This window comes from Eumetopias jubatus, unplaced genomic scaffold, assembly GCF_037043125.1.
Source record: "Eumetopias jubatus isolate StellerSeaLion01/CBP00866 unplaced genomic scaffold, mEumJub1_p1.0 scaffold_10, whole genome shotgun sequence".
Lineage (NCBI taxonomy): Eukaryota > Metazoa > Chordata > Mammalia > Carnivora > Otariidae > Eumetopias > Eumetopias jubatus.
In genome coordinates, this window is record NW_028274816.1 from 81,623,251 (window position 1) to 81,636,763 (window position 13,513).

The window sequence follows — 13,513 nt, forward strand, 5'->3', positions numbered from 1 at the left end:
AGGAGAGCTAGGTATCCCCGGAGAGAAGCTCCACATAGACTTACACGAGAAAAGTTTGAAAACAGGGGCGCCTGGGTGGCTCAGGCGTTAAGCGTCTGCCTTCGGCTCAGGTCATGGTCCCAGGGTCCTGGGATCGAGCCCCGCATCGGGCTCCCTGCTCGGCGGGAAGCCGGCTTCTCCCTCTCCCACTCCCCCTGCTTGTGTTCCCTCTCTTGCTGTGTCTTTCTCTGTCAAATAAATAAGTAAAAAACCTTTTTTTAAAAAAAGAAAAAATATCCAAAAAATTAAAAAAAAGAATGCTCATGGGTCAAAGAAGAAATCACAAAGTAGCACTTGGAAACTTAAGCCTTCAAATACTTACACGAGAGAAGAACACTGTTCTAAAATCAGTCATCTACCTGATCCACCTTAAAAAGCTAGAAAAATAAGGGGCGCCTGGGTGGCTTAGTTGGTTTCAACTCGGGTCATGATCTCGAGGTGGTGAGATCGAGCCCCGTGTCAGGCTCCACGCTGTGCGTGGAGCCTGCTCGAGATTCTCTCTCTCCCTCTCCCCCTGCCCCTCCCCCATCTCTAAAGTTAAAAAAAAAAGGCTAGAAAAGTAAGAACAAACTAAATTCAAAGTTCATAGAAGGAGAAAATAGTAAAGATGAAAGTGGGGAACAATGAAATAGTAAAGAAAAATCCTACAGGACACAAACCTGATTCTTTGAAAAATACCAACAAAACTGGCAAACATCTGCACTATCGACCCAAATAAAACGAGAGGCTGTGCAAGTAGTGTGCATGAAAGGGGGGGCGTTGCTGCAGGTCCTGTAGATACCGGGGAGACAATACTGGGGAATGACACTACCTGCCAGCAGTTTGGCAACTCGACCTACACAAGATGGCAAAGTCTCTGGAAGACCAAAGTTACCAAAACTGATTCAAAAAGAAATAGAAATGTGAGGAGGCCAGAAGAGGAGAGGGAAGCCTGGCCCATCAGGGGTGGAGGGGAACTTCCACGCCTGCAGAAAACCCACAGCTGGCGTCTCCCTGAGGGTGAAGGCAGTGCCCACTCTGACCACGTCCACCTGCATGGCGCTGCCGGTCCCGACCTCGGCATAAAGCAAGAACAAACATGGCAGGGGGGACATAACAGATTGCCACAGAAGTAAAACTGTAAATATATAAATATGGCTTTTATTCACATACCACCTGATCTAGTACATAAAAAATCCTAAGGAACCTTAAAAAAAAACACGACTATTAGAACTAAAAAGTAGCTTTAGCAAAGTTCCAGGACAAGGTGAATACAAGGTCAATATGCCAAATCAGTTGTATTTCAATACATAGCAATGAGAATTGGAAACTGCAATAAAAATACCATTTACAATAGCATCCAAAACCATGAAATTCTTAGGGATATGCATTGTCTGTGCACTGCAGAGAAAACCTAAGACCTAAATAATGGAGAGGTATACCATCCTCATGGACTGGAAGACTCAATGTTAAGATGTCATTTCTTCCAAAATGTATCTACAGGTTTAGCACAATCCCAATCAAAATCCCATCAGGCTTTTAAAATTGAAATCAAAAATTAAAATTTACATGGAAATGCAAAGGATATAGAATACCCAAAGCAGCCTCAAAAGAGAACAAAGTCGAAGGATTTTATCTAATTGTAAGACTTACTATGAAGGTAGAGTGTGCAACGAAAATGGACACATACACATGTTAACTAATTGTTCAGTTAATGCAAAGGTTCTATGGTAATTTAAGGAGAAAGAACAGCTTACTCAACAAATTGTGCGGGCACAAGGACACATCCATATGGGAACAAAATGAACTTCAACCCTACCCTTATTATTAAATACAGAAATTAATTCAAAAATGTATCATAAGCCTAAACATAGCTAAAACTATAAAACTTCTAGAACGCACAGGAAAAAATGTTGTGACTTTGGATAGGCAGAGATTCCTTAGGGTACAAAAAGTACCCTAGGTACTTTTTGATACTTGGATGGTACTTGGTACTTTCTGATAGATTGGACTCCATGGACAATGCAGAGTTCCACTTTTCCAATGATGCGGTGAAGACATGAGAAAGTAAGCCACAGGCTGGGAATGCGCATCAAGGACTTGCACCCAGAATATATAAGGAACTTTACAAGTCCATAATGAGACACAAATACACACAAGAGAAAAGAGCCAAAATACTTGAAAAGGCTCTTTACAAAAGAAGATAATTAAATGGAGAATAAGCCCACAAAAATGCTCAACAATTATTAGTCATCAGGGAAATGCAAGTCTAAAGCTCAGCGACATGCCCCTACATGCTCATATGACCAAAACAATTTTAAGACCTGACAGTATCGAATGGTAGTGAAAGTGTGGAGCAATGGGAACTTGCACACACACTTAGGGGGCGCCGGGGGGTGCTATGTGGTGCCGCTACTTTGGGAAATGGTTTGGCAGTTTCTTAAAAAATTAAACACATACTTACTACACAACCCAGCCCTTCGATTTCGAGGTTACTGTGCAGGAGAAATGGAAACATCCATGCTGGGGCGCCTGGGTGGCTCAGTGGGTTAGACATCTGACTCTTGATTTCGGCTCCGGTCTCGGGGTGGTGGGAGTGAGCCCCGCGTCAGGCTCCGTGCTCAGCGCAGAGTCTGCTTGTCCCTCTTCCTCTGCCCCTCCCTCTGTGCACGCTCTCTCTCTCAAATAAATAAATTAATTAAATCTTTAAAAAAAAGAAAGAAACATTCACGCGCCCAAAGACTTTAGCGTGCATGTTTATAGCAGTTCATGCCCAAATAGGGGGCAACACAAAGATCCGCCCACAGACGAAGGGGAGGCCAAAGTACTACACAGCCGTGTGACGGAACACTACTCCACAAGTAAAAGAGTTGGGGTATCCGTAACAGCATGAGTGAATCTCAGGAAACGTTTCTTTGGTTCCTGGGAGAAGCAGACTTCAAAAAGTGCCTGGTGTAGTGTATTCCATTTATGTGAGACTCTGGAAGAGCCCTGTCTGGTCCGTAGTGACAGAAGGCAGGGCAGTGCCTGCATGGGGCTGTGGGGTGATGAAAATATTCCAAACACATAGATGCATACGTGTTCTGAAAGCCATTGAAACGTACATTCAAAAATGGGTGCCTTTTATTGCATGTAAGTTATAAGTCAATAAAAGCACTTTTTTCAATAAGGAGCAGCGGTGGTCTAGTGAAGTTTCCTGGCAGGCGTCAGTGTTCTGCTCTGTATGGTCTGTCTCTCTCCTGCCCTGGAGAAAGACACTGCTGTCAGCCGGCGTCCATTCGAGGTCGCTGCAGGTCCTCAGAGGATCCCAGTAATTTGTTACCAATTTACTCGGCTCTCTTAATTATTCTGCACTGTGGAACTTAGGAGCTCCTGGGAGAGGTCATTATAGTAGCCCGTGTCCTCCCAGCGGGGCCCCCGGGCTTCTTGGAAGGAGTCGGCAAGGGTGAAGACACAGTACTGCAGCTTTAAAAAACATTAAACCCGGGTATAGAACAAACCTACTTCCGTTTTCTCTCTCTCTCTCTCTTTTTTTATTGAAGTATAATTGGCACAGTTTCCTATTAGTTTCAGGTGTGACATCCGCTTTCTCGTCTCAGGGGCTATTTCGTCTCTGGAGAAGGCTGCAGATCTCTGTCACACTCATTTACCTCTGCTAGGGAAAGGCCGCCAGGAGGCCCCCAGCCAGCCACAGACGCTGTGGAGCAAAGGGGCCAGGTCACTCCCGAAACAGGCAGCCATCCCGCTTGGAGTTTTCTGGCTGTTTCTTTATTATATTTACGAGGTGGTTGCCGTTCCAGAGGGAAGTTCCCCAGGGTCGGTGGGTCGGCCTACTCACCCCATTGCTGAGCTCCCACACTCATTCCAGCGGTCAGCAGCTTGTCTTCCCTAAGTACATCACTAAGTCATCTTCAAGTGACGGCTGTCTCTTTCTTCCCCCCGAAAAGCCTATACTCCTGATTTCTCTTTCTTTCCTTGTAGAGTTGGCTGGGCCCCACAGCCGTCGTATGGTGGGCATCTCATCCACTCACAAACCTGGAGGCAATGAGGCTGGCTTTTCCACTAAGTATGCATGATTGCTGTGTTTTGAAAATATACCCTCTATCAAATTAAAAATTTCCTTTATATTCTGGATTTACTAAGAGTTTTCATCACAAATAGGTGTTAAACCTTATCAGTTTTTTTCTGCATTGATTATGACAGACATGATTTTTTTTCTCTTTCCATTTTTTGATGTGGTAAATATGGTGGTAGATTTTCTGAAAAGAAGCCAGCCTTGCGTTACTGAGATAGATTTTTCTTGATAATGATGTATTCTTAATACCTGCCTGATTTGATTTGATGTTTATATATCGTTTTTACAACTATATTTACAAGTTAAATAGGCCTGTAAGTTTTTCTTGTGTTGTCCTTATATGGTTTGGGAATAAAATTAGCTGGGCATCTTCCATTCTTTTTTACTTTTCTGAATAATTTGAATAAGAGAAATGAAGTGAAAATTCAGCAGAACCACCTGTAAAGCCACCTGAGCCAGGGGCCTTTGGGAAGAGAATTGTTGAATGCCATCTCAATTTCTTAATACTTTTTTTTTTAAGATTTTATTTATTTGACAGAGAGAGACACAGCGAGAGGGAACACAAGCAGGGGGAGTGGGAGAGGGAGAAGCAGGCTTCCCGCTGAGCAGGGAGCCCGATGCGGGGCTCGATCCCAGGACCCCGAGATCACGACCTGAGCCAAAGGCAGACGCTTTACCGACTGAGCCACCCAGGTGCCCATGTGTCTTTTATTTTAAATGGGTCCTCTACACAATATCTTGTGGGATCTTGGAGGTTTTTAACCCAATCTGAGGATGTTTTGTCTTCACTGGTGAGCGTAACTCCTTCATATTTATTATAGTCCTATGTCTGGGATTAATTCTCCTGTACTCCTTACTTTCGGCTTCCTTTTTCCACACTCCTGCTTTCCATCGGACAAGTCGGGGTGGCTTCTGCTGTGGTACCAGCTCCACGTTCTGACTCTGTCCTCGGGTCGTCTCTCTGACCCCCAGCCCAGCTCCTGCAGCCCCACATGCGCCCCTGCCACGGGCACAGCAACGGCATCTGACACTCCGTGTTGGGGAGGCTGGGGGCTCTGTTGTGTTGATGTCCCTGTCACGCGGGTCTGCCGCAGCTCCTCCTGCACTTGCCTCTCTCCACTTCTTTTAAAGATTTATTTATTTACTTGAGAGAGACAGAGAGAGAGAGCATGAGCGCAGGAGCGGTAGGGAGAGGCAGAGGGAGAAGCAGACTCCCTGCTGAGCAGGGAGCCCGAGACAGTGGGGCTCAATCCCAGGACCCTAGGAGCATGACCTGAGCTGAAACCAAGAGTCAGACGCTTCACCAGCTGCATCACCCAGGTGCCCTTCCCTGTTGCATTTTCTGTTGTGAACTTTCATCTCTGAGATGCAGAGTGACCCTGCCAGGGCATCCACGTGGTGACCACAGGCCCTGCAGCCAGCCCCCATTCTTGTACAGGAGCCAGGAGCCTGTTCTGGAAGTGTCCACCCTGAGAGTCCCCAGGGGCAGGAGGGCAGTCCTGTCTCACAAGGGCTGAGCCTCTGCCGTACTGTCCAGGGAGTGGTCAGTGGGCCAGGACCAAGGCGGACCCTTCTCCAGGCCAGTGTGAGCAGGTGTTGCCGGGGAGCCCGAGACCCTGGGCTGGTCGCCCCCAGCTGGCCAGTTCCCTGTGCCGGTCTGTGCAGCCCCACCGTCTGCCGGCCTGTCCACGGTGCCTCCGCCGGGGGGCCTCCCGCCTCGCACGCCTGCCCACGGGCTCCTGGCTGGGAGCGGAGCGGCATCTCAGAGCCCCAGGCTTCATGTGGGCAGGGGTGCTTCTAGGCAGCAGACTTTTTTTTTTTTTTTAAGATTTTATTTATTTATTTGAGAGAGAGAGAGAGAGCACGAGAGGGGGGAGGGTCAGAGGGAGAAGCAGACTCCCCGCTGAGCAGGGAGCCCGACGTGGGACTCGATCCCCGGACTCCAGGATCGTGACCTGAGCCGAAGGCAGTCGCCTAACCAACTGAGCCACCCAGGCGCCCTAGGCAGCAGACTTCTTGCAGGCTTACGTTTCAGTCAGGCCAGGCAGGAGATGGAACAGGCAGCAGAGATTCATCAGGTTTGTTCTGGACTCTGCGAAGCCCCCTGCCAGCCGCAGCATCGCCACAGAGGGGCGCCAAGCCTGCTCTCGGCCGCGCTTCCAGAAGGGGTCGGGAGCGTGCGCCAGCGCCGTGGTCCCGCTCGTGATACAGCAGTCTCCGCCTGGCTTACTGGCTTTGGCTCCCTCCGGACAGCCTCCAGGGCTCATAGTGCTCCTCACCTTTGGAGCAAAGTTAACCACTGCCCCTTTGAGGGTGTCGGGGGTCCCCACGGCCCGGGGAGGCTGAGGTGGGTCTGTGTGCAGACAGCTTTGCTTAGAGCCATGCCCGCGCCGCATCAGGCCTCGGCACACAGGACACGTGTCCTCGCGTGGTCAGCCCTTCTGAAGGGAAAGGCCCCCAGGGAGCCACCTCAGGCCTCCCACGCCCCACGTGGGCTGAGCCCAGACAGGGAGCAGTGCAGGAGTGGCAAGCCATGTCACAGAGCCTGGGGGCGGGCTCTGCCTGCGCGGGCACCCCCCACGCTGTTGGCACCTCCGCCGTTGGGATGTCGGCCTTCTGTCCCTTCGCCTCTCCTGAGGTCCCCGAAAGCCGCCCGTGGGGTCCCAAAGGCCCTCACCAGCCCTCCAGAGAGCAATTTCAGGGTCTGGTGTAGGGAGGCCTCTGGCCGGAGTGGCTCAGTGCCTTGAGCAAGATGGGCAGCTTGTGTGCACATGGCCAATGGGCAGCCCTCCCAAGGGGCCCTGTTCTCGTGAAAAAGGAGTGTTGCCTCAGTCCCTCACAGCTGCGCATCCGCCAAGAGAGGCAGAGAGCGCTCATCACAGCACGTGGCCAAGGGCCTGAGGATGGGCAGCCCCAGCGGGAGGGTTGCTGGCCACCTGAGCAGCGAGCCTGCCTGGCTGCCCCGAGTGCATCGGCCATGGTCCCTTCTTGACATGCATCTCTCGTGAATCTTACCTTGTTTGTCTAGCTTGTAGGCTTAGATCTGTGAAAAGGAGGCAGGTCAGAACCCACCTCGCCCCATCTGCTCCCCTGTGGCCTCCTGCCATCTCCACCCAGCGCCTCACGGGATGGCTATCTGAATGCAGCCCAGGGTCCCGAAGCCCATTCACACTGACCCCCAGCTTGCCCACTGCACCTTCTTTCCCTTTTGGGGCCCGGGGACTTCTTCCCCCCATCACCTCTGCCTTCCAAAGGGGCAGCCAGGCCAGGCTGAGTGGCCTGGCCATCACTCTCTGCCCTTTCCAGACCTGCACTTCTCACTGTCCTGGCTCTGCCCCCCCACCCCCGCACCCACACCCCTGCAGTCTGCCCACCCCACCTCTTCCTCTGTCAGCTCCTCTTTCCTGTAGAGCCAAGCCTCGGGGCCCAGAGAAGGAGCAGAGTCCAGGTGGAGGGCAGGACCCGCTCTCCAGGTTCTGCCTGCCCACCTTGGACAAGGCAGCCCCAGACGAGGGTAGAGCCGGCCCCTCTTCAAGGCCGGTACCCACAGAGTATTTCCCCTAAACTCCCTTCCTTAGGGCCCCAGGGTGCTCCCTGCTGCCCACTTCTTGAGACCCGGGGCAGAACCACACCGAGAGCCACCAGCAGACAAGCCTGGGTGAGCTCAGAGCCAGGGAGGGGTACCCCAGAAAATGATATTAGGAAGGAGTGACTAAGGGTTGGTGTTGGGTTATCAACCTGAGGGAGGAGGGGGCAGAGCAGTGACCCCGGTATGTTTAACAAGGGGACTGGCCTGTAGTCAGTGCCCGCAGCCCGAGGCCAGGAACAGCCTGAGGGGCCCTGAGGGATCGGGGGTTCACTGTTCACTCCGCTCCGCCCTGCTGAGTACAGTCATGCCGAGGAACGTCCACCCAGAGCCTCCGCACCAAGGGCGGACAGCGGCTCCCTGCAGGGTCACTCCAGGCAAGCTCGGGGCTCTGGGAAGTACCTGGCAGCTTCTGGAGACTCGGGGCGTATGGGCTTTTAGGGGGTGAGGCCACTCCATATCCAGTAGATGCTGAAGGCTTGGGCTCCATTCCACCATGGTGGGAGGCCTTGGAAGGTTCTGGGGAGTTTGACATAATCTAATTCATAACCATTAACCAAAAAGCAGTTTGGGGGACGCCTGGTGGCTCCGTCGGTTAAGAGTCCGACTCTTGATCACAGCTCAGCTCTTGATCTCGGGGTCGTGAGTTCAAGCCCCAGGCTGGGCTCCACGCTGGGCCTGGAGCCTACTTAAGGGGAAAGAAAATGGGGGTTGGGATGAGGGGCAAGGCAAGGTGAGGGTATAATTCCTCTCACTTGAGAAGGGCTGGACCCAGGGGCATGAGGGGCTCCCCTGGAAGCAGGAGAGAGGCTTCAGTGGAAGCAATGCCCGTCAGCACCCAGGATGGAAGGAGGGGAGACAGAAGGGCTGGCTGCACCAGCCGAGGCTGCAGTGAGCCTGGGGAGGCCTTGTCCCTCGTGCCCAAGACCACAGCAGGGACCTGAGAGTTGAGCTGCCCCTGCAGCTCCAGGGAAGGCTCTGGAGAGTCGGGGCCGGCATGGGCTCTGTGTCCCCAACAGCTTTCAGAGGCCCAGGCAACATGTGCTTAGGGCCCCCTGACAGCCAGGGGCAGCCTGACCTGCTCCCCAGAGCAGGCAGCCTCCCCAAGTCAGAAGGGGCTGAGCAGTAGCACCAAGTCACCAGGAAGCTGGGACCACTCCCAGAGCCCTGGGAAACCCTGAGACAGACAGCGGGTTCCTGCTTTCAGGTTCATAGCTGCGAGGCTTTGGGCATGGCGGAGCTGGACCAGCAACATGCAGGAGGCAAGTCCTGTGCACAAATGATTTTCCGGAAACCTAATCAGAACGCAGTGCACAAAGAGCCCAGGCTGGGCTCTGCAGAGCGGGTCAGGCGGGGGCCAGGAAGGGCAGAGTGGTGGAGGGTGTAGCACTGCTACAAACCAGCCGCTGGTCTGAGCGAGGAGGGCACATCTCAGGTGAGCCAGGGAAAACACACATCAGGGTCACAGGGTGCGTGTGGTGGGGGGGTGGCGGTGGGGGGGGGAAGCAGGCCTGACCCGTCCAGCTTCATGCCTGAGCCAGGACTGCCCCTGCCCTGGGGCAGTAGGCCACCTCCTCAGGGATGGCTCTGCCGGAGCCAGAAACCCCTGAAACCCCACAGCTGCCTTCCTTCAGGGGCCCTGCTCCCACTGCAAGCCTTACGGGGAGCATGGCCCCCCAAGCACAGGGCCTCAGGGCCTAGGCTCTTCCTCCTTCCCGAGCCTCACTTTCTCCCCTACCCCCACCCCGGCAGCAGCGGATTGCGAGGGTGGACTCAGGCCAGGCCCACAGAATCCCTAAGAGGGCCAGTCCCTCACGTTGTGGGGTCAGGGTCCCAACCCTGCCCCTCCCCACTGGCCGCTGCCTTCCAGAAGGGAACCATGCAAGCAGAGGATGGGCCTAGATATCATTAGCTATCAGGATGGGGCTGATGGGAAGTCAGGACCTGAGGGTCCGCTTCCAGAGACAGCGGGCCAGAGAGCATGTGTGGAAGAGGAATTGGTCTGCGGCTAGAGAACCAAAGGCACGGGCCTTTCCTTCATGAGGGAGATGCAGCCGTGGCTCATCTTCCTCGGACGCAGAGAGGAACAGGGACATCCAGGGACCAACCTCATCCCACTCCAGGATCCTGGCGCTTGGAGCCTAGGCGATAGGAGGAGAGCAGGGCCGGGCGCCAGGACTGGGTGTCCAAGGGCACAGGAGGGGGGCCTAAGGCTGTGTGACCCCAAGGAGGCTGCAGGGAATGGAGCAGTTCCAGGTACTCGAGGACAGAAGAGGCCCAAGGTGAGAGCCAGGGACCCGGGTACACATGGCCGACCTCCAGCTCCACAGTGTGCACCACCTGTGCGTGCTTTCCAGAGCACAGGGCTTTTCCTGTCCCTTCGGCCTGTCCTCAGGCCTCGCCCGGGTGGGTTCCCGCCATGCGGTGTCCCCCACCGGTGCTGCACGCCACCCTGTACTGGCCAGGCCCCGGGTGGTCGGCTCCAAGACGCCGGGCACATGGTGTGCGTGTCACCCGTGTGTCTCGTGTGTGAGATGCTGGTGCCAGGCCCCACCTTCCCCTGACTGTACTCTCTGGGGCGGCATTCCCATCCAGTGTGGACCCTCCTGGGGCTCCAGAGACCCCGGCCCTACCTGCTGGGCCAACCCCCAAGGGAGAGCCACTCTGACCTTGCATCTGACAGCTGCTTCCTAATAACATCTTTTTTGTTTTGTTTTGTTTTTTACAAAAGAAATACACTCCTAGTTCTAAAAACTTGGCAACTAGAGAAAAGCTTGGAAAATGAAAGTCTCCTCCCACGCCCTAGTTCAGAAACACCGTGGTGGCCACTTTGGAAGGGCTGTCCCTGAGTGTCGGCCCACGTGTACGGCACGTGGCCCAGGCTCCTGGGTCCTTGGCCTGTGCCTGGACACACATGTCAGGGCTGCTGGGCAGCTGGGGGTGCTGGTGAGTACGGCCAGCAGACAGAGGGTGCTTGATAGCTGGGGAAGGGCCTGAGGCGTGCTGTGGGTCAACCATTAACCTGGGCGCCCCCAGGGGACCCATTACAAAATGGTCCCGGCAGGAAATGACGTTTTCAGGGCCAAGTGTCCAGAGTGCCCAGTGGAGGGGCAGGCCCAGGCCCTGCAGTGCATCTGGAGAGCATGTGTCCCAGAGGCCTCCTGTGCCGGGACCCCAAGCCACAACTGCGGCCCTTGAGCACCTCCCCCAGGAAGGACCTCTGGCCTGCGAGGCTCTGGAACAAGAGCCAGGGCGTGGGGCTGCTGGGTCCTGCAGGCCAGAGGCACAGCCGCTTGGCTTATACTCGGGGAGCCTAGGCTTCCCGCCCCTTCCTGCCCTTCGTGCAGTGACAGGCCCTTCTCTTGCTGTTCTTTGGTAGAGTTCACGGCACGTCCAGCAGCCAACAGCCTCGGACACCCGGACAGGAGCCCTGTGGGGACATGGGCAGCCTTTGCCATTGAAGGGAAGAAGATGGAAGCGCAGGCAAAGACCAAGCCCACCAGACCCTCCAGGGCTCACCCTGCAAAAACTAAAGGCTGCCAGTGGCCCCCCAAGATCCGTAACTACAATTTGAAGGACTGACTTCTTGAGCCTTCCTTCTCCCACGCCCTTGCCCTTCCCTTCCCCTCCCATGTTGGTGCTTGGGGCCTGCGCTTTCACCATGCATCAGGGGTGTGCGTGTGCAAGCACCCACGTGTGCACGAGGAGAGGGCAAGTGCATGTGTGCGCACACAGCCGCAGAGTGGCCTCCCCAGGCTCTGTCCGACCCAGAGCCATTAAAGCCCCTGCCTCCGGTGCTCTCGCTGGGCCCTGGAGTTGCTGACCTCTCCTACAGCGCCCCAGTGACATGGGGAAGGAAGCCAGGAGGGCCCCCAGGGGCGGGGGTCACAGCGCAGCCTGATGAGGGTGTGGGGGCACGGGGAGCAGAACACCCACCCACAAAGTAGGCGTTTCCCCACAGAGTGCTGCGTGTGGGAGGGGACCTCCTGGAAGAAGGGAGAACTGGGGTTCTGGGTGAGCCAGCAGCCAGACCAGAGGCGGCTTCCCCGGGCTCCGCCACACCTGCTCCCCTGCTCATGTCAGGGAGCTGATGGGGCGGGGGGGGCCCTTCCAGTGCTCATTGGCCCTGTGAGACCAACCCAGCAGATCAGTCTGGAGCCTTCCACATCCGCACCCCTCCCCCCACTGCGTAGGACAGTAGTGAGGCATCCCTGACAGCTAGATGCCTGCGGCCCGGCACCTGATACCCTTGCTCCAAGTACCACAAAACCACACCCACACTTCCCCACCCGAAAAACATCTCATAAATCCTAACCACACATCCTTGACACTTGTGGATTTGCTCTACAGTGAACTTCACGCTCAAGATCACAATTTCCTGTCTCGGGAGGGTCAGCATGGGAGAGGCCAGGGCGTGCGCTGTACTACTCTCCCAGAGCCCCCAGCCTGTTGCTCCCCCAGGGTCCACACCTGGTTGGCAGAGCGAGAGCACTCCTTGCCCGCCACAGTGCTCAGAAATGGAGACAGCCTGTCCCCACTCTAGGCAGAGTGTGGTTGTGCCCTCAGGCAGCCTGGGCCCTCCGCACTGAGGCTTTCCCTTTCTGGATAGCCGGCTCTCCCGGAACCAGGCAGACCGCTTCTCCGGGAGGATGGGAGAGTGCTGGGGGAAGGCTGATCCACACACATCATGCAGCCTTCATGGCTTCTGTTGGCCTTCAGGTAAACTGTGCACCATGTCCTCTCCCTACCTGGCTCACAGGTGAGGGGCACATGAGGATGCTCATCACGGGGAGAGACTACAAACAGTAGTGGTGGTGTTGCTGGTCATGCATGTGCCTGATGCAGGGCCAAGAGATCACAGAACAGGCCCCAGTGATGTGCAATGGTTCCTGTCCCATCCTGTGCTCCATGTGACAGCACACGGGCCTGAGGGACATCCTTGCCACAGGCTAAGTACGCAGCCTGGGGACGCTGTGCTTCCAGGAGCTGCAGAGGTAACAGTGGGCCATTCCCGCTGTGCCAGGAAGCAGCAACCTGGAGGCAGCTTTGCCGAGGGGTGGCAGGGGTCCCAGTGCTCGGCTGTTTCTGATGTGTGCCCTTAGAAGTGAAGCATGGCTCTGTGACTCCCTTAAGCTGAAAACCTGAGCAGAGATGCCTTGTCACTTTCCAAGAGGCACTTCAGAGCCCATGAGCGAGTTTCTCAGCCCTCCCTCTAGGGCGCAAACCCAGGCCCTCCATCGAGGTTGGCCCAGCCTGGGATCAGCCCCCATCACCTGGGCCCCTGGCAGGCTGCAGTGAGCAGAGCCCCACTGACCAGCAAGAAATGAGCCTGGGATAATTTAAGTCACCAAAAGTTGGGAGTGTTACGCAGCATGGTCCAGTGACTCCTGGCCCGGGGTTCAAGGTATCTGAAAAATTCTTAAATTGGAAGAGAAAGAAAAATTCACGGGAAGGTTGTTCAGGACATTAATTCAGCTGGTGGACCTTAGGGCACTCTCCCACCTCTTCCTGGTCTGCCCTTTCGCCCGCTATCAGGAGTTAGAAGCCCCCGGTGACAAGGATGCCAAGGGAAAGATGGGGAGCATGGAGTGGCCCCTGGGACCTAACGGGGCTGGTGAGCACTGTGGGGCAGGAGCATGTGGCCAAGTGAAGCTGTGGCGTCTGGTTTCACCGTGCCAGTCCCGTTCTGTGCTGTCCTGAGCTCGTGAAAGCAAAGCCGGAGGGGTTGCCATGGAGCGCAGTGAGGAGTGCAGCGTTTGATTTCAAGACAATGAGGCGGTGGAGAGGAAGCAGGGCACTGGCCGTCCTGGGGACCAACAGGGACTCCGCTGGCC

The 13,513-nt window shown here is 55.1% G+C and overlaps 1 protein-coding gene across 4 annotated transcripts in view; it reads left to right on the plus strand.

Annotated features, from left to right (window-relative positions):
• Window positions 1–11,998, plus strand: part of CCDC57 (coiled-coil domain containing 57) — a 99,151-nt gene extending 87,153 nt beyond the window's left edge. Inside the window, exon 21 of one of the 4 annotated variants that reach the window (XM_028112342.2) lies at window positions 11,059–11,998. In XM_028112342.2, coding sequence (XP_027968143.1) covers window positions 11,059–11,261 — 203 coding nt within the window. In that variant the 3' untranslated portion in view covers window positions 11,262–11,998. Of the gene's footprint in view, window positions 1–3,999; window positions 4,376–11,058 lie in introns of those variants that run through there. The other 3 variants (XM_028112349.2, XM_028112347.2, XM_028112354.2) reach the window with 3 other exon arrangements.
• Window positions 11,999–13,513: the final 1,515 nt, after the last annotated feature.